The 21,923-nt window shown below is 42.0% G+C and overlaps 1 protein-coding gene across 1 annotated transcript in view; it reads right to left on the reverse strand.

Moving 5' to 3' along the window:
• Positions 1-21,863, reverse strand: part of RAD17 (RAD17 checkpoint clamp loader component) — a 40,770-nt gene extending 18,907 nt beyond the window's left edge. Inside the window, exons 1-9 of the mRNA XM_077462472.1 lie at positions 21,707-21,863; positions 17,912-18,015; positions 13,522-13,764; positions 10,838-10,912; positions 10,528-10,681; positions 4,744-4,880; positions 2,832-2,884; positions 2,619-2,744; positions 272-341 (exon numbers count right to left, since the gene is read on the reverse strand). Coding sequence (XP_077318598.1) covers positions 272-341; positions 2,619-2,744; positions 2,832-2,884; positions 4,744-4,880; positions 10,528-10,681; positions 10,838-10,912; positions 13,522-13,764; positions 17,912-17,953 — 900 coding nt within the window. The 5' untranslated portion in view covers positions 17,954-18,015; positions 21,707-21,863. The remainder of the gene's footprint in view (positions 1-271; positions 342-2,618; positions 2,745-2,831; positions 2,885-4,743; positions 4,881-10,527; positions 10,682-10,837; positions 10,913-13,521; positions 13,765-17,911; positions 18,016-21,706) is intronic.
• Positions 21,864-21,923: the final 60 nt, after the last annotated feature.

The following is a 21,923-nucleotide window of genomic DNA, read 5'->3' on the forward strand; positions in this document are numbered from 1 at the left end:
AGTATCAGCACACTGGTGTTTTTATTGCACGGTTATATATTTTGTATTGTCACTTATGATCACTGATATTTTTCATTTTTGCATTACCCATATGGTAAGGTCAAGGTTTAGGTTTATGCGATAGTAACGGGTTATGATTATATATATATTATATATATATACACACACATACACACACACACACACACACACACACGAGGTATTAGCCTCGTTTTCTGCACATTTTTGGTTTAGCGCAGCTTTTCCGTTTCTTATATGTGTAGACACTTACCATAGCAGCCTCTGATGTAGCAATTCGGGTCAGAACTTTCATCATACTGGTGGGGGCAACTGGATTAAAACTGTAACACAGTAGCAAGTTAAATATGTAACACTAAAATAACATTTTGCAAATTGGTTACTATTAGGCAACATGGAGCAATTAGTAGTAGTCTTTAACAAGTAAACATTTTTTCTATTAAGAAACCGGCCCCAGGCAATAAATTCAATCAATCATTCTTCTCAAATGTTACCACAGTTGAAAGAAGAAAATTAAACCACCAAAGAAAGTAATCAATTGTTGCCAACATCCCCGGTAATACGGAAATTTGCAAACAAGTAAGAGGAGGAGTAGGGCCAAAGCTTTTTTGGCCCTACTTCTCCTATGCATCACAGTAGTGCAGTTCGTTCTGCACCAGTGACCTTGTGGATAAAGCCTGCTGTCAGCTGACATCAGTCAGCCAGTCCAGGCTCTGGATACCAGCTTTACAGTTGGGATCCACCCAGATGCACGGACCAACAGCTGGAGCAGGTTCTCAGCGAGCCATAGAGCCTGAGCCATCCGCTCCCACATCCTCCACAGCCCAGCACTCTAGTGAGCACTGGAGGGGCAAGAGCGGAGAGTAATTTGTACTTTGGTGAAAAATTATTATACACACACACGCACACAAACACGGTCCCTCCCTTCCCAACCCCCACCACACTTCCTCTCATTATCGTAAATATTTAATTACAAAACAATATAATTTGGGGCACACATCTATATTGATAATCATTTATCACACATACCTTCACTCCTTTCTCACACACTTTTCTTTTTTCCCACTCACTCTATTCAGTTTGCAGTCTCCCCAGCCCAGTTGTTTTGTCACATTGTTTTACCCCATTCCCTTGCACACACACATCCCCACACCTCAAACCTTGATACTGGTCACCTATATACACACACGTCACATATCCACAGTTCATCCATCAGGCACCGGATTTGCCATACAGTCACACCCACTTTTCATCACCTCGTTATTACGTGGTTGACCCCACACTTATTACCCATTATATCTACCACACCCTAACTGTCGTGGTATACTAATATACAAAACAACAAGAAATTTAGATATAGTTATAATAATAATATAATGCAACAAATCATTTTTGTCTTGACACATGTTGTAGTTAAAACTAAAATAGATTTAAGCATGTGGGTGGGGATAAATCCACCTGATGCCATAAAAATGTTGCCAAATCTCGTCCATTCCTTCCCCCTTTGAAGCCTATAAGTGAGACTCCTTGCAAGCGCTCTATTTGGTTGGTTCCTACTTGGAGGAGTGGAGGACGTTCATGAAGATCCCCAGATCATTGTATATATTTTATCCACAATCTCTGATTATGCGTCACATTCCGAATCTCATTTTTTGAGTGGTAAATATAATTCTATTTGTGTATAACAGATGCCAAGGAAGAAAAAAAAAAAAAAGTGGGGGGGGGGGGGGTGGGGGGGTGGGGGGTAGGGAGAGAATGTGCCGAGAGAGGGGTGGTGAGAATCAGCTCCTCACTTGGTGCGGCCTCCAAAAATGTTTTTACCTTCGTTGGAGTATGTAAACGGTGGATCCGTGTTTTGGCGTAGTCTGCGTATTTATGCTGAGAGGATAGTACCACGTCTTATATCCTATTAAGTTGTCCTACTTTTGTTAGCCATAGTGAGATGGAAGGGGCATGTTGCTCCCTCCATCCCTACGTAATACACAGTTTGGCGGCATTAGGGGGGTGACAGTATCGATTTTTTTGGTATATTTTCTCTGGAATATCCGAGATATGCAGGAGGTAGAAGGCGGGGTCCTCTGAGAGGATGTAATCAGTAAATGTTTGCGCATTCCTTTCGATTTCTATCTAGAAGTATTCCACTTTGAGGTAGGACCAAAAAAAATATGCAGTAAAGTCCCTCCCTTCCCATGGCATTTCTAGCAGTAGGCCAAAACCGTTGGAAAGTATTTACGGAGAACTGTTAAAGTTTGGTACCACCTTGTAAGGATTTTGAAGAGCAATATATATATATATATATATATATATATATATATATATATATATATATATATATATATATATATATATATATATATATATATATACACACACACACACATACATACATATATATATATATACATATACACACACACACACACTTTACTAAAAGAATACTTGAAAGGGGGTTCTCCTTTTGAAAATACTAGCTGCCTGGCTGAATTCCACTCTGCATATTGCTGTCAAATACTTCATTTCGGGTATGTTGACCGGGGTACCAAATTCCTAACTGGGAAAATTGAAGTTATACAGGGAAGCAAAATACCTAAAGTATTTACCTGACATTACAGACACATAATTCTTCCTGAATTTCCTTTGGAAATAACCGTCTTTGATGGCTATCACCGCTTAGACTGTCCGATATGATGAACACTAGAGGGCAGCGTCCCGTTCTCACAAATGTCCTACAAGAAAGACCATATAGAACAGTAAACAAAAAGTGGACACTAAACAAATGTAGCATTTCATAACCCAGAAACATTTCAGCTTACCTGAGAATATCATGTAAACTTGAAGGGTCTCTATAAAATAAATTAGGCATATCCTTAAAAGAAAAAACACAGAGAAAGATCAATATATATTGGAATTAAATCTTATATCAATCAGACATAATTTAAGTTAGATGCCCAACAAACAGAAAACCTAGATTTGCACTTCAAAATGACTTCTACTGGTAACTGATTAAAGTTGTTGAAATGTATTTGTTATAACCGTCATTAGGGAAAAAAAAAATAAAAAAAAAAAAAAAGTACAAAAGTTGATCTTTTAATTTGGCATAATTCAGGGCTAATAAACACACTTTATTATTATCCTGCATCTAGTGCCTATCTTTAAAGCGAACCTGTCAGCCATTTCAAGTCCTAACAGTGGGTACTGCAAAATTTCTACTAATACATTTAGAATTTGGAATGCCCTTCCATTATTTTCAGTTCATCTTTACTAGGTAATTGACTTGTTCAATCTCTGGGCTAAGCCTCACCCATATAATTTCATGCATTTAAGGTACTTGTATAGCACCGTCAATTTACACAGTGCTTTACACATATATATTGGACATTCACATCAGTCCCGGCTCTCAAGGAGCTTACTATATAAAAGTACACCCTGTCCTGTAATATATTGTTATGATGATTGTACTATCACACAGAGTCTTGGCAATGCAATCTTACACAACGTTTTCTTCCATTTTTTGATAATGCTTGAATATTTTTTTCTTAAGTTGAGGAACTAGGAGTTTCAGCATGCCCAAGTCCCACGCAAACAAGAGGTCACACGTTCAATGAAAATCAAAACCACTCCGTGGACGTACTTCCCCTCTGCCATGTAGTTTCTCATTTTCTCTGCTGCCTTTAAAATGTATTTATATACGGTAACTGTTTTAGCTGCCGTGTTAGGCTTAAATGGGTGCTTTAAAGCATACCTCCAGCCTTACTGGTTGTCCCACCACCTCTGGTGCTTAATGGGAAACTGTGCTGCTCTTGAATTATTCTCCTCCCTACTGTGTGCCTATGAATTATCACTAAGTGCAATCACGGCAGGCATCACTTCATGTGTGGTGTTGCCCATGCTCCCACAGGACCCACTAAGCCTGTTCTCCCAGGCTACAAAGGTTGTCAGTAATTGCTGCCGTCTCCTATGTAGTGCACACAACTTTCAGAAAGCCAGCCGCATCTGCACAAGAGCAATCTTGCACCTCTCTTTGCAGCAATGCCTGTACTGGAAACATAGCTAACAGCATCTTGATTCTTCTTGTGCAGACTAATACTAGTCATATATTACACAATTTGCTTGTACAATTTTCTTTTAGATTTACCATACAATAGGAGGTCAAACCTAAACATTTTTATTTTGTATGCAATCAGTCAGTCCCTTCCACTAAATAGTAAATCTAAAGGAAATTCAATAAGAAAAATGTATCATGTATGGCCAGCTTTAAGGAAATTGCTGCTGACAGTGTACTGTGTACGGTTTCTCTCTATGTGCGAATATAGTATTGTTTCTCAGTGAGCAAAACGGACTTGCCATGGTCCTCGTTGTATGAAGTGATAACATGTGCTGCATTATCCACATAAACAGAAGCAGTAAGGAGTATGGAAGGGAAGCTCCGATTAGTGTCGTATTCTGTGCAGTGTGATATGGACTGCAAACAAATGTAACATATAATCTGGGTTACTGTCTTCTACTCTTCTCATTTAGGTAAAGCTGTGTGAATTTGTTTAGATAGGAATATCTGCTGTCAATTACTGTTACTGCAGGCGTGTGCTTCTTCTGACTCCTCCTAAAAGCCAGTGTAGAGCAAGATGAAACCAGCAAGAATGGCCATGCGACTGTTCCCCCCTCCTTGGATAAATGTTACAAATAGGATTAGAAAGGGCAGGGGGTATAAACAGACAGATAACTTACATCAACTATGATGAGCTTTCTATCTGTACAAGGTTCTTCTCCGAACATCTGCAGCTTATTATATTTATTTGCTCTTAAAAGAAAGTCGTGAAACTGAGCAGATTGAGACTGACTTGTAAAAGGCTGGAATCCCATATCTGTACAAAAAAATAATAAAAAAGTGGTTATCATACATGTTATAAAGTTCCATTACTATCATTATGGGTAGAACATGTTGTTATAAAAGCAATAAACACATGACATGCAGAATTGTAAATATAACCTACAAACCAAGGGACCAGTAATAGAGGGACCATGGCCCCGTCAGAATACAATATAACAGCAGGGGAAATTGCTGTACTAACATCAGATAGGTAGTACAGCAGCCCCTCCTGAGCTGTTCAGCCCTGCTGGGTTGAATAAAAAAAACTACCAGAGGCTTTAGTCTTAAAACTGGAGCTTGGGACCTCTCCCTCTTCTCAAGGCAAGATTGTATCCTGCCTTTCCTTGGTGCCAAGTCCCACCGTTATTTAAAAGCGGAGCTTAAGATGTCTGTGGTGCTCTCGGTTCTTGCCATAATTTGCAACTATGCACAGCCTTTCAGCCATACCTTTTTCAAGCAAAGCAATGACTGCACTCCACCTCATCTCACATTTGCAAGACAGGATTTCCCTTTCAGCTTCTCACAATGGCAAGACAGCAACCTTGTACACGCTTGGAGACCTGGCTAACTTTCTGGGAACTTTTGAACAGCCTCAAATCCACAATCCAGACTAGCCACTGCGAGCAGCGACCCCTGGCCTGCCTTTTTCCACTGGATGGACAATCTTCACAAAGCTAGTTAAAAAAAAACTTTTTATGTTATTGAATAGTGTTTGCTATTACGTTATCTCTGCAAGTGGCTAAGGGGGATCCTCCCATTAGGGCCCCCCTCCCACTCGGGTTAAGCCCGGGGTGCCCACCGATTTACCAGTTATGGTATTTACACTGTTTATCTTATCTTTAGGCCGGGGTGGGTAGCCCCCTAAGTGTGTTGCCACGTTCCCCACATTAGGACTTTGCAGAGTCTTCACAGACTCTGTTTTCAGTGCTTACTTTATTTCTGCCAATTTCTAGTGCCCTCTGTTATTTCCCCCCTATGGTCGCTAGAGGGCGCTGTTTTATCACAAATAAGGGCTCAGTCCTCAGCTATCCAAAGTGTGGCAGAACCTTCTGCTCTCCCTCATCAGCTTGCTCAATCGGGACAGTAAACCTTAGCGTGCGGCTGCCCCATTAATATTGGTAATCCCTTTAATTTTCTATATTCTCTCTTCTCCCTCCTTCCTCTACCCTCCTTCTCTGTCTGATGTCTTATCTACAGATTTCATGATGTACAGTGGTCGTTAATCTCTCACAGCCTGCTACCCAACTCTCCCCGTCCCATGGTGTCCACCTTAGCGCTTCAGATTTCCTCGCTTAACTGCAGAGGCTTCAACACAACAGAGGAACACAGACAGCTGCTATATCACTTCCACAAATGCCACACTCAGAGTGCGTTTCCTGGCGCAAAACTTTCGATCGGACTCTATACCACTCCTCCCTAACAAGTATTTCACCACTTGGTATTCACAGCACAAAACCCTCCACCATTCGAAAGGAGTCTCAATTGCATTCCATAGCTCCTTTACCCCGGAGGTTCTGGAATGTGTTGATCCACTAGGGCGCTACTTATTCCTGAAGTTGAAATACATGCAAACGATATTTATGCTGGCTAACATTTATCTCCCTAACCAGGTTCAACTCACCTTCCTATCCTCTGTGACAGCATGTCTGGAAACATTCAGGACCCTCAATTTGATCTTACGGGTTGACCTAAATGTCCCGTTGGTACAGAGACTGGACTCCTCCACCGGCAACTCCCACATCTCACTGACTACATTAACTAAAATACACTCCATTATCACCAACCTATCCTTGGTGGATACCTGGAGAATACTCAATCCTACTGGTAGGGACTGCACAATTTTCTCCTTAGCACATGGGTCCTACAGCAGAATAGACTACATCCTGTTATCACGATCACTGCTAGACTTTGACCCCTCCTGTGACATTGGGATCAAGCTCTGGTCAGATCATGCCCCGGTACACCTTACCCTGGGGCAGACTTCCCAGACCCACACAGCGACTGAATGACAACTTACTATCTGAACTAGCGTGTAAGACGACGATCTCCGACGCGATTAGAGACTTCACACACACTCATGTTAATGATGTAACATCTGCCATGAATGGGAGACCTTCAAATGCATTCTACAGGGAATCTTTATCCAGCTCTAGACTAAAAAAAAAAATCCAGTGTAGCAGATGTTAAGCGTCTATTTGCTCACATTGCTTCCTTTGTAGCAAAACACAAACGCACACTGGAGCCGAAGACCCTAGCGGAACTCTCCAATGCACGCCGTGACCTCCTCCGCCTTTTGACAGAGCGATCCCTAGCTGCCCGTAATGAAGAAGGAAGACACCTTCATTATGTTTAGGCCAACAAGCAAGGCTAACACCTAGAGCAAAATCTTCACCCACGGCAACGCAGGCAAAACATCCCACATATCCTTGGCACATCCTGACTGTAAGCTCCACAAGAACTCGGAGATTGTTTCTGAATTCCGAGATTATTACTTCTCGCTATACAACCTGCCCCCCCCCCTCGAAAAAGGATACACTCACCTGTCCAGACGATCCTAACATGTCCGCATAAATCCAAGACATGGCCCTGCCCATCATCTTGGCCAGTGCTAATAAGGATCTTGAAACGTCCATTATTACCAATCAAGAGCCTCAAAAGTGGCAATAGTCCTGGGCCTGACGGTTATACACCGCACTTTTACAAGAAATTTACCCCTCAGCTGGCCCCGATCAAGGCACGGGTCTTTGAGGAAGTAGACGACACACACCCCCTATCCTCTCACTTATTTCAAGCCCAAATAGTCGTCATTCCCAAACCAGAGAAGGATCAAACGAGCTGCAGTAACTACAGACCCATATCGCAACTGTTGACTTCAAAGTGTTCGCAAAGATCATCGCAAACCGCCTTGGCCCCATACTCCCTGATTTGATACACAGCGATCAGGTAGGCTTTATCCCAGGCCACAAGGCCAGGGATAACACTACGAAGACGCTTCATCTGATTTCCTATGCTCAGCGTAAACATAGCCCCACCTGTCTGCTTGCATGTGACGCAGAGAGAGCATTCGATAGAGTCAGCTGGTAATTCCTCCGATTATCACTACAGCAGATTGGATTAGGATCCAAACTTTTGGCTAAAAGTATGTCCTTCTACTCCAAACCCTCGGTGAAAGTTACTGCCAACGGTGAACAATCGGAGACATTTGAAATTACCAATGGGACCAGACAGGGTTGCCCTCTATCCCCCCTAATTTTTGCTATAACCATTGAACACATAGCCCAGGCAATTCGTAACTACAAAGCCATACAGGGTTCCCAACCCCCTCGGCCCATTGTAAGCTCTCCCTATATGCAGATGACCCAACCACACATTACCATTCCCTCCTTCCTCCATGAGCTTGATCGATTCAGCTCCCATAGCTACTTTAAATTGAACATAGCTAAAACATAACATAAACCCTGAACATATCCTTACCCACCCATGACCTAACAACGGTCCATAAAACTTTCCCTTTCATTGGCACACTAAATAAAATATCTGGGGACAGAGATCCCTCGGATCTTCCATGATGTCTACCCCCTAAACTTCAGCCCTTTACTGACTAAAATCCGACAATCACTAGAATCCTGGCACCACCTCAAGTTGCCATGGCTAGGTCGCATAAATGTCCCCTCCCAAACTGCTCTACCTGTTCCAGGCCCTCCCAACTACCCTCCCGATGCCCTACTACCAAATGCTCTGCTCCTTAGCGATTAAATTCGTATGACGAAACATCTACCTGATTTTGATATATATCATGCTTTGGCCATATTCTCCAGACTGCTTGCATGGTTCCCATGCCCGCTGACCAAACCATCAATGCTGATCGAACAAGATATGGTGCAGTCTCTGTTCTGGGGGTACAAACTCAAATTCCGCACCATGCCTATGCTTTCCCCATTGACCGAGGCAGCACTAGCTTTATGGTACCGTTGACATACAGCATTTGCACTTTCCAGCCCCTCAACCCCTTTATTTGACAACCCAACACTTCCCAACTACGATGCCTCAGGACAGGTGGGTGGCCACGAGAGAGCAGGCTGACCAACGGCATGCTGATTTGTTCACACAACAATGGGCAGATTTATACCACTTGAGGGACACCAACCCCCCCATGACAAACTGGTTACCCATAATGTCCTTGCCGAAATTTTGCTCTACCCTTCACTTATCCGGTCAGATACATAGGGCCCCAACAACCTTTGAGGAAATGTGCGGTCTCTCCCAGATTCCTAGACACATGTTATCTTTAATATACAAAGAAATACACACACACACACACACACACACACCCTACCTTTACACAAAAGCGGACCAATGACCTAGATACGGAAACCTGTCTAGGAGAATGGCATACCTCCTTCACATTTACCCATAAGTCTTCGATCTCCAGCTTTGCACAGGAGAAGAACTATAAACTACTCGATGGTATAGAGATCCAGTCTCGGGCCACGGAAGGTTCCCCAACACCCCAATACCCGCTGGCGCTGTCACAGAGGAAGAGGAACCTATCTCCATATCTGGTGTGTGCTCCAGCCCGTCCCTTCTGGAAAGGAATATTTGAGGTATATAACGAAATGTATGAAGACTCCCTCGCCCTCTCCCCTAAGGTGGTCCCTGTCTGTCCTCCCAGGTTCATTCAAGAAACCTCATCAGTTTCTGTGAGCAGCCCGTCAACTGATTGCGAAATTCTGGAAATCAGAGATAGCCAACCCCCCCCCCCCCCCCCCCATCATAGGTGGATTGATATCCTCAATGACGTTATGCTTATGGAGGAGAAGCAGGCTAGAGAGGGAGACAACTGGGACAAACACCTTAAAATGTGGTATGTTTGGGTTCACTACTCCGTCTTGTATTTGTTTACCACTACTCCCCCCCCCTTTCTTTGTTTTGTACCCTCTATTGCTCTACTTGAAAAGTTTAATTAAAATATATTCAACCATAAAGATTTATAAGCCGCAATATCTAAAAATTTTGGTTAAATACTGATTTAACTGTCAAAAACAAAAAATTCAGTGGCCACACAGGCTCTCTCATTTATAAGCTGAATTACAGACAGTGGGGCTTGGTACTAGGATTGGGTGGCCTTGGTCCTTCCTGAGCAAAAGTGGGGCTACATGTACCTCCTGGGCCTAGGATCCAAGGTGGCTACACAGAACTCATTGGGATCCCGATATGATTTTTGCAGGGAGTTTGCTCATAAATACAGTTACACATACAATACACATACAATACAGTCAGGCACCTGTGTGAGACTTCAGATTTTCAGAACCTGTGCATGGCCACTACTCTTTAGCATGTCACAGTTAGACGTATATAATCCAGAAAATAATCTTAACTCCAAACAGGAGGAGCTTTCCCTACTTTCTTCTGTGTAAGTTGTGATGTTAACCAGGAAAATGTAGTAGGCAGGATGAGAACACACTCAAAATTTTTACTGAAACTGCATTACTACTGCAAGAAAGGAAGTGGGATTGACTCGTTATTTGCTTTTAAGAGCTCATTACAATGCAATACCCTTTTTTCTATTATACCGGGTTTTCAATTTTCATAATGCAAAAAAATAAAAAAAATAAAAAAAAAGGGAATTCCTTTTTTCTCACCTCGATCAAAAACTGCTGGCTCATCTTGTTTAAACTCCTGCATTACAGGGTTGATCCATTCTTGTACCTGGATCCCCATTTCCTGGGCAAGCACTAGGATGGTTGCAGTCTTTCCACAACCAGGAGGCCCGGTGAGTAACAAAACAGAGCCACTCTGTAAGCACATGAGAGAAAAAGATTTTTCAAAAGAAAAGTCTACAGCCAGTACATAAATAGAATGGAAAACTCTTTTTTAACAAGAGACCTTTAGATCAATGCAAGGAAACTTTTTAAATCTACAATCACAATGACTAAAGGGAATCATACAAACCTGTTTCTGCCCAACGTGAGCTCTCAGCCAGGTCTCAACCTCCTCAATCTTCTTCTTGTGTACAGCAAGGTCTGCCTGTAGAGATGCATATATCTTTCATAAGTGTCAAATTCTATATTATTATACTTCCCACCAGTTTGTAAAAAAATAAATAATAAAAAAAAAGCATTCTTAAACCCTTCATTTAAAAATAAATAAATGACATATGGGAGCATACTGTATATCTGCATTTACTATGTTTGCCTGCTGTTTTCCTCGTATCTCTCCTCTTATATGCATTTAAAATGTCTCCTTCATAAAAAGTTATTTACATCACTAATCCTAGAACAGACTATGCTCAATAGCCTATTTTCAGACCTTCTGCCTGCATTCTGGTCACAGTTTTCCCTACAGCTCCTTTGGGAGGAGGTCTGCTGCATTTCCCACTGACTTCTCACTGCTGCAAGACCCAGACATTTTTCTTGACTTCCCATAATAATATTACTAAGAGGATCTACAAGAGGTCTGTCCTCCCTCATATGATCAATGCCACCAGGAACTGCATTCCTGGACCTGTGAAGACAAATGCATGCCCTCACTGTAGCAGTGGTTAGCCAAAGTCAATGAAACTAAAATAGAGCTATAGGCATTTTTTTCTTCATTTTGGATAGAGCAAGGGAGGGTTATAACCCATCAGCATTTTTTTTTCTCCACCATCCGAGTCCAATACGGAGATTTGCCATAACTTCCTGTCCCACAGCCAAACAGGAAGTGAGAAAAACAAATTAAAGAGGAGCTGCACCTTTAAAAAAAATATTAAAAGCCAGCAGCTACAAATATTGCAGCTGCTGACTTTTAATAAATGGACACTTACCTGTCCCAGGGTCCAGCGATGTCGGCGGCAGATGACGAGCAATCGCTTGTCTCTCTGCTGCCCCCGCCGCCATCCCCTGTCAGGGAATCGGGAAGTGAAGCGTTGCGGCTTCACTGCCCGGTTCCCTACTGCGCATGCGCGAGTCGCGCTGCGCGTCTCCACTGGTCCCTGCTGTGTCCTGGGAACTGTGTGTGTGGGGGGGGGGGGGGGGCATCTGCGGCTAGCCTGTCCCGGAAGTGGGTGCAGATACCTGGATTATCCAGGTATCTGCAGCCCCCTCCCCCCTGAAAGGTGCCGATTGTGGTACCGGAGGGGGGGGGGGGGGGGGAGAGGGATCAGATGAGCGGAACTTCCACTTCAGGGGGGAGGTCCGCTTTAAGGGAATTCGTTGGGGAACACCAGCTCACCAGAACTAGCGTCCCCACTGGAATATTTCCCCGCTATTACTTTTCTGGGGACAACCCAAAATTTGGGGTTTTCTTTTACTTTGACTTACAACGATAATAAATATAAACAGCGCAAATAGAGAGGGTGAATCTCCCTAAATGGGAGCAAAGATAGCAATAAAAACCTGACAGATGTTCTCAGCCATCTCCACTTTGTCCAACACTAAATCAAAAAAGTTTTGCCTTTAGTTTTACGTTAGGCACACAGAAAAGTGAGTTTCCTCAAGTAGGGATGCATTTGATGCATGATGGGCTTTGGCGAACCTTGTTTTTCCTTGACTGAGTTCTTAACCACTTCAGAGTATGAGGTTCTTACCTGCAGTAGTTCTCCACATTGAGAGGCCTAATACATCTAAGAGGATGGAGCTGGGGGTACTGGGACAGAAGGAGGGCACCACCTCCCCCCCAACCCCCCCCCCCTTTTCTCTATGGCATCCTTTTGACTTTTTCTCCCCTCTTACCCCATATTATTTATCTCTTTCCCCTGACATATTGTAAAAATGTATCCATGCATTGGTGGTTACATATTATCAGATACATCCTGTACCTGGTGGTCTGGACTTTAGGGCTGATTCACACCGCTGCGACTTGTCAGGGGACTTTGTCGTGCCCCATGAATGGCAATGGATCAGTTCTAAATCGGTGCGACTCAAGTTTCTCTGACTTAGAAAAAGTTTCCTGCACTACTTGGGGGCAGCTTTAGAACAACTTTCAATGCTTCTGTTAAAGAAGTCGTATGCAAGCCGCGATGAAGCCACTCCAATGTGAGCCCTTAGTCATTGTTATTGAACTCGGGTCAGTCTTTTTGCATCTTAGCAACTATATGGCTCTATGAGCATATACAGGTACCACACCCTGAATTACATTGACCATTTATATTACTGCTGATGCTGTAACTTGTAAATGGAATTCTGATCATGCATATGTACCAGTGTAAATGGCATTAAGGGTGATGGGACATATAGGGGTTCATTTACTAAAACTGGAGAGTGCAAAATCTGATGCAGCTGTGCATGGTACTCAATCAGCTTCTAACTGCAGCTTGTTCAATTCAGCTTTAACAAAAAACCTGGAAGCTGAAACATTTTGCACTCTACAGTTTTAGTAAATCCACCCCAAAGTCTTTCTGTGGCCAATTATGTGACTTTTTATTTTAATTTAATTTTTTTTATGATTTTGACAGTGTGTGCTTTAATTGAAATTCAGGAATGCAACATTGGAAGAGGAGTAGGATGCAGCTTGTCAGCATTTAAAAGGTGACTGGGGACAAACATTCTGCTATATGTATACAGGATGGACCCAAATATAATTATGTCACTAAATTGGAAGGTTCAATACTACTTTAAACAACGATCTATAAGAAAATAACTTTGAATAACACTTACCTGAAGTTTAGGTCTGTAGTTATCAATCCATGGCTCATTCTGAACCTGACTGGAGGATGGTTTAATTCGATCATTTGACTGATCTGAGGAAAAGGGGTTTGCTCTCTTTTTTCCCTGCGACTTGGTTTCTACAGAGTCATCTTTCTTCTTGGCCCCTCTTTTAGCAGCTTCAGATGTCTGAACTGAGACTCCACGTGAGCGTCCAAAAAAGTTTTCAAATGACGGCTCTACCCAATCTGTGATCTGAAGAGATAAATCCACACCATCATTTACACACCATCTCATTATAAGCTGCTCTTCACTGCAAATGGATCTCCACTTATGTCTCCACTGCAAATGAAGAAGTCATGATGGTATCTAACTGGTAGATATGGACAACACGTTTGGCCTCTTTTCCTTCAAATGTTACATTTAAGGGGGCCTATCGTATTCAGTCAGAAAAACCTGTCTGTTAGTAGAATGTCCAATTCTTTTGTTTTTTGTGAAAACGGAAAGGACATAAAAATGGTGGCTTTGATCATCTACAAGGAAATATGATCAAAATTGCCAAACCAAATGAATATCTGGCTGCATCAATGAAACTGGTGTAGTTTTTTTCAGCTTTCAATAAACTGCATTGACAATGTCAATTTATTAAACACTATAAACTGTGCAACAAAATACTTTACAATCAACCAAATTCTGGTGGTCGGTCAAACGTTTAGTTTCTGTAGGTTACTTGTGATTAAATGTGGGATTTCCAATGAATGGTGGAAATTAGTTGACAATCAGCATGTGCATGGCCAGTTTCAGGTAAATCTAAACCCAACATACTTTCAGCAGCCCCCATATCTAAGAACTCGAAGGCTGCAATTGATGAAATTTTTGCTCTTGGGTTTAGATATGTTTTGAGAGAATAAGCAAGGTACAATTGGAAAGCAAAGCTTGAATATGTAAAGAGAAAATATGTCTCTGCACCCATAAATATAAACACAGTGATTTTTGTGCGTTTCCTGCATCGCATCAGTGTGAACCAAATCTAAGACATAAAAGCTAATTTGACCTTTCAGTTTAAATTTGCTAAATACAGGGGCTTACAAAACAAAATGTGTTCAGTGTCTTAAGCTGGCCATACACTAGTGAAATTTTGTTGGAAATGTTTTGGTTTTAAAGAACATTTCTTCCATTTTGTAATCGTTATTTGGGAGAATTTCTGCGGATTCCGCAATGCATCCAAACTACAACCTGTTTATGCAAGCCCATTGCAGAGTTATGCTAACAACACAAAAAAATTGGTTTGCAAAACTAGTGGCATTTGCAGAATCTGATCACATGGGTGTGATCATGCAATCAGATTCTGATATGGGGAAAAAAAAAAAAAGAAAGGGTCCTGCACGAGTTTTTGTGCAATTTGCGCCATGGATTTGTATGGCTCAAATAATACCCTAGAGACACTGAATGTAATTCGCACAGGAATGTGCTGCGATTCCTGTGCGAAATACATGCGGCATCCCGCACCGCATCAGTGTGAACCCAAGCTCAATGTTGATTTTCAAAGAAGCAGGATGACATTTTTTTCTTAACTAAATTAATTATGAACGGTGTATGTGGTTTTTGTATGAGAAAGTAAATTTATTCCAAAGACGAATGTTGAAAGCAAACAAAATTCAAAGAACTTTTGAATGATATTCTTCCAGTCATCAAATGTACAAAGAGTTTTCCTTCAAATGTTTATATGCATATTTGTGTACAAATATGCTTGAAAATCTACTTAGTGTATAACCAGCTGTACAGTTTGTTTTCTTTCTAAGCAGCCACAGCCCAAGTAGAGAAGTCTGTCAGCAGCCTGTACCTGCCAGCAGCTGCAGATAGGTATCATTGCTCTCTGTGTGGAAGCAGTGGTCTCTCAGCAAAGGACCAACACCCCCTTACCAAGTTAATCAGTAAAAGCATTCCTCCCTGCTGATTGAAGAGCTCCAGCTCTAGGGGAAGGGACCACTGCGACTTTTCCACATAGGCTGTAGCTGGTTTCTAAAGAAAACAAACTATAAGCCTTTACAAACCCTTTGCTTTGATGACCCTGGAATGTATATATTTGATTAAAGTGAAAGTCCAATAGGGCTTTAGCACAAAATTATAAGGTTACTTACATTATGCAGACCACATTCACATGTATAAAGTACATTAACCACTTTCCACCGACAGTACGCGCACATATGTGGCCTCACTGGACTAGGCGGTTTGCGAAGGGCCGCATATATGCGCATTTGTCTTTGTGCTGGGAGCACGCCGCCCAGCACAGAGACTGGGCTCTCACCGGGAGCACTGGGTCTTGTACGAACAGTCTGAACTTTCCTGATCGCAGGTATAGCCTCCGATGGACTATCACAGTCACTGTGCAGCCCGCCACCTGTGTTTTCTTTCTCTGAGTGGAGAGAGAGAGATGCATTGTTATCCCTCTCTCCTTGCAGGGAGGAAAAAAACCGAATATAATTGTATATATATATATATATATATATTTAATAAATCAGATGGGTTGGTTTCTTCTTTCTACTGCTTAATTGTTAGAGCAACAACGCAGGCTCCCAATATATCCGCCTATCAGATAAAGACAAAAACAGGACAATTGCTCCAATTCATATACTAAAATATTTGTTCAGAAAAATACAAACTTGAAATGCCAATATGCTGCTTAGCACAGCAGAATATTGGCATTTCAAGTTGTGTTTTTCTGAACAAATTTTTTAGTAAATGGATTGCAGCAATTGTCCTATAAGGGCTGCGGAAATTACCGATTAATTCCTCGATTAATCGTTAATTTTATTGAACGGTAGGCTGCCTGCCCTAGGGCCACTTTGGGTTAAGCTGTGGCTGCAGCCCAGCACTCTGCTCCTTGCTCCTTCCTCCTCCTCCACTATATGTCATACACAGTCTGCGGGCATCTCCCGCTGTGCATCTCCGAGCTGAGAGTGTGAAAGCTTTTGCCGCGCTGTGAGAAAAGTCCCGCCCTCCTCCTAGATCAGCTTGTGTGATAGAGTGTTCTGTCTATCATATGAGATGATCTAGGAGGAGGGAGGGACTCACAGCGCAGCCAAAGTTTTCACACTCAGCTCGGAGACACATAGCGGGAGATGCCCGCAGATGGTGTAATCCAGGTACAGGCACCGACTACAGTGAGGCTGCGATTATGGGCAAGGTGAGACTGAGTTTATGATGTGTGATGTCCTAGCCATGCCCTGCTATGTCTGGCTTCGGCCATTGCCATAACAATGGTGCTAAATCAGCTAAAAGTAGTTGGATCTGTATGTGTGGCGTTATAATTAATCGAAATTAGTCGATTAAAAAAAGAAAAAAAAAAAAAAGATTAATCAAACACAAAATTTTAATCAGTAACAGCCCCAAAAAAAATGTGTGTGTATATATATATATATATATATATATATATATATATATATATATATATATATATATATATATATATATATATATATATATATATATATATATATATATACACACACACACACACACACACACACACACACACACAAATAACTAGATCAAGGTTTGATCTAGGTCAGTCCCAGGGTCAAAGGTCATGGTCAGTATATTTTGGGTAGGTGTTTTTTTTTTTTTTTAAACCACTTCTTAAATTAGTGTCAGTGCGTTTTAGGTTGGCTAAAAATAGCAAAATGCACACTATTGTTTCTGGGCTATACTACGGATACAAACAACAACTAACATACACATATGTGGTATCACTGTGATCATCAGGAACAGGAAAATTTGGGTTGTTCTTTGGTGTTAAGTTATGATAGTAGCAAGAAATACACAGCTACATTTGTTTTTTTTACTATTTATAGCCAGTTTCCTGAGATAGAGATATATATATATATATATATATATATATATATATGAGAGAGAGAGAGAGAGAGAGAGAGAGAGAGAGAGATGGAGAGATAGAGAGATAACTATGAAATTAAAGCCCAATTTGTAAAAAACAAAACAAAAACAAAAAAAAACAACAAGGTATAATCCACTTGGATGCACAAAGTATTTGTGGTGATATGTACGGTTGGTACTAACATGTCAAAGTTGCAAAATTGTGTTTGGGCATTAACATTTGGTTTTCGCACTTGTATGAAGCTTCAGGAGTTTGTTTCCTGGGCTGGAGGATAGCAATTCTTCAGACTTAAAAAAGGATGCCAAAATGTGTGTAGCAGGCATTCCTATTGAAGTCCATAGAGCCAAAAATGCCTGACAAAGCTGGACTGAGTGTGTGAACAGGGACACCTAGAAAGAATGAGATTCTACGTAGTCAGGCATAGGAAAACGAGTAGACAAATTCTGTGTGAATAGGGGCTAAAGCAATATTTATGATGAAGAAACATTTTTATGTCATCCACCTTACCTTAGCAGAAGTTACTTTTCTTCTGCAAGATGTCTTTGACATTATAAAGTTGTAAAATTCCCATCAGATCAGCACTGCATCATGTATATCATTCAAAGGCTTTTCTGCACCAAAGACAAAAAAAAAAAATGCTTCATTATAAATCAAATAAAAAACAACAATTGGGTTTATTTATAGCCATTAACCAGAAAGTAAAAGCAAACCATATCCATTTTCCCCCCAAAGAATTTATCCCCTTCATCAGGGCATTTTTTTCTATTAAGCACTGCGCTACTTTAACTGACAATTGCACGCTGATGCAACACTGTACCCAAATTAAATTTATATAATTTTTTTTCCCCACACAAATAGAGCTTTCTTTTGGTGGCATTTGATCACCTCTGTTTTTTTTTTTTTTTTTATTTTAACGAAAAAAATACCAGAAAAGCTTACAAAAAAATATATATATTTTTAAAATTCTGCTGTAAAACATATCCAGAAAAAAAAAAATCTAATTTCTTCTTGAATTTAGGCCAAATGTATTCTACTACATGCCTTTGGTATATAAAAAAGCACTCAATCATTGGCCGGGATCCACTGATTGGCTTGTGCTGTAACAAATTACAGCACAGCCGGGGCAGAAGCGCTGATCATGTATGAGATATGTGAAGCGGTGCCAAGTGGCTGCCCTGCAGCAGTATATCTGCATGGGGCGGTTGAAAAGCGAATATAGTATTACAAAGGGTGTTGTTATGTCAAAGCCCAGCAAATAATTAGATATGTATCTCACGGTGATGAGTTATAAGGCAGCCGTTGCGTTGGTCCCACTGGTGGTTTAAAAGGCACTGAAACTACAAAAGACAACGGGGGCGCTCTAAGATTATTAGCCACTTGACCTCTGGAAGATTTACCCCCCTTCATGACCAGGCCATTTTTTGCGATACGGCACTGCATTACTTTTACAATTGTGCGCTCGTGGAACACTGTACACAAATTAAATGTATTCCCTTTTTTCCGCAAATAGAGCTTTCTTTTGGTGGGATTGGATCATGATCACCTCTGCGGTTTTATTTCTTGCAGTATAAACAAAACATATATTTTTTTCTTACTCTCTGTTATAAAACACATCCAATAAACAAACAAAAAAAAAAGGAATTTCTTCAGCAATTTTGGCCAATATGTATTCTGCTACAATGTTGTTGATGAAAAAAAAATCCCAATAAGCGTATATTGATTGGTTTGTGCAAAAGTTATAGCGTCTATGGCAGGGGTCTCAAACTGGTGGCCCTCCAACGGTTGCAAAATTACAAGTCTCATCTTGCCTCTGCCTGTGGGAGTCATGCTTGTAACTATCAGCCTTGCAATGCCTCATGGGACTTGTAGTTTTGCCTAGAGGGCCTCCAGTTTGAGCCCCCTGGTCTACAGACTATGAGCCAGTGTTTCTCAACTGCAGTCCTCAAGGCGCCCCCAACAGGTCATGTTTTCAGGCTTTACCATTATTTTGCACAGGTGATTTGATCAGTTTCACTGCCTTAATAATTACCACAGCTGTTTCATCTGAGGGAAATCCTGAAAACATGACCAGATGGTGCGCCTTGAGGCCTGGAGTTGAGAAACACTTCTATGGGCTATACACTGGAATTTTTTATAGTAGTAATGGCGGCAATCAGCGACTCTGACACAAAGCCTAGGTTTCCACTATTGTGACCTGAAACTCATGTGACTTTGCTGCGCCTTGAAGCAATGTCTGTGTATTCTTGAGGTCTATGGACCGCAAGTCGCATCAAAGTCGGACCAAAGTAGTACAGGGACGACTTGAATCGCACAAATATGAATGGTACTCAATGGAAATCACAGGGTACGACTTGTCGTGCGATTTTGCAGTCCAAAGTGGAAACAGAACCTGACACTTTGTGGAAACCAGTGACACTACTACAGTGATCAGTGCTAAAAAATATGCACTGTCACTGTACTAATGACACTGGCTGGGAAGGGGTTAAAAATCTAGGGCAATCAAAGGGTTAAATGTGTGCCTAACTAGTGTTTGTTTGTAAACAGCGTGATGCTTTTACTAAGGGATGTGATGGATTGTATTACCTGCATTTAAAAAAAAAAGAAATTCCATGACATCCCCGCTGTCAGGACAGAACTCTGCCTTGTTTACATAGGAAGAGCTCTGCCCTGTCTCTCTCCTCGCTGATTGGTAGGTGCTAGCAGTCATCCATTGGCTGACACCCTCTAACCGGCTTGTGCTGTGTCTAACCATGCCCCCTACCTGGAAGTGCTGGATCATGTATATTAGGTATGTTCTCCACCCTATTAGAGCTGCTGTACATTTAAAGAGGAAGTAAACCCTGATTGATGATGCATCGCATAGTAGCCCATTATGTGTCACTTACCTGACACAGGAGCCATCGATGTCACCGCTGTGCCCTGTAGTCCGGAGCAGCCATCTTCTTCCGGGTGTCGCTGCTCTGGCCACTCATAGCGCTAAAGCAGCGCTGACATCACTCCTGCGCATGCGAGCCTCCACTAACGGCACATCGCTGTTAGCAGCGGCATGCTGCTAACGACGATAGTGCTCCTGCGCACCGCTGTTTACGGCGCAATGCGCTGTAGACAGCAGTGCCTGTCTTTTAGTAAATATCTCCTAATCCGTGTAGGTTTAGGAGATATTTCTTGGACCTACAGGTAAGCCTTAATCTAGGCTTACCTGTAGGACTGAAACAACTAATCGATTATAAAAATAATTGTTAGTTGCAGCCCTACTTACCTGTAGGTCAAAGTGGTTTTAAAGGGTTTACAACCACTTTAAGTGATTCGGTCAACAAGCAGTTAAAGTGGAACTAAAAGCAAAACTTTTTTTTTGTGACCTGGGAGGGAGGGTTATAACCCCGGTCAGGATTTCATTTGCCATCTGTGTCCCATTGCGGAGATTTCCCATTCACTTCCGGTCCCATAGAAAACAGGAAGTGAAAAGAAATCCCTGAAAAATATAGGAATTCCTTGGGGGATCCCCAGGTCACCAGAACTAGTGTAGTCTTCCACTAGAATAGTGGAAGATTTCCCCACTATTACTGTTCTAGTGACAACACTAAATTTGGGATTTTCTTTTACTTTCACTTTCAATAATAACGGTAAACAGGACAAATAGAGAGGGTGACTCTCCTTAATGGGGACACAGACAGCAATAAGAACTGACAGGGGGGTCTAATCTCTCTCCACTCTATTCAAAATGAAAACAAAAAAGTGTTCCCTATACTTATACTTTATTATAGAGACACTTTTAAAGCCCAATTCCATGTATAATGCCCCTTTAACTAGTTTGGTTCACATGAACTAGTGAAAGGGACAACATTAAAGGGGGAACCCAGCCTAGGCGGCCATTATTGGGGAGTTGGGGAGGAGATGGAGGGACACTTTAGGGAGGAATTCCAGGAAACAAGTGAGAGCCATGAATGTGCTGAGAACATGGAGCAGTGTCACAGAAAGTGGTGGACATCCAAAATGTTGTCACCAGGAGAAAAGATGAGGAGAAATCACCCAATGGGGACAGCTGTGCTTCCCTGATATTGCAGAGATTTCTTCTCACTTCCTGTTGCTTCTCCGGGCCCGGAAGTGAAGGGAAATCTCTCCTGCAGGACACCGGCAGATACAAGTCGCCTGACGGGGGTGATAACACTTCTCCATACACCTTACTAACTAATCTGTTGGGATATGTGGTTCCTCATAGGAGACCTGAGTGTTCCGGGCCATTGCTTTCACAGCACGCGGAGTGCGGGGCACCGGGGGTGTGGAACATGTCGGGGAACTCACCGTGCAGTAGCGGTAGAAAGCGGCCCCCCACCGAACACTTTTACAGGCAGTTTTCTCTGTCTGACCGGCGCCTAACAATCTCGTCACCGGCCCTCGTGTGACGTAGCCGGCAAGTTAAAAGTCGCTACTACGGAACGGCCTGTGGAGGAGGGTGCCGCCATCTTTGATTTGGGTAAAGCTGGAAAAATACATTAAGTCATCGACTGGGAAACCTTTT

The sequence above is a fragment of the Lithobates pipiens genome, unplaced genomic scaffold (assembly GCF_037356315.1).
Source record: "Lithobates pipiens isolate NorthernLeopardFrog02 unplaced genomic scaffold, aLitPip1_a1.2 Scaffold_3, whole genome shotgun sequence".
Lineage (NCBI taxonomy): Eukaryota > Metazoa > Chordata > Amphibia > Anura > Ranidae > Lithobates > Lithobates pipiens.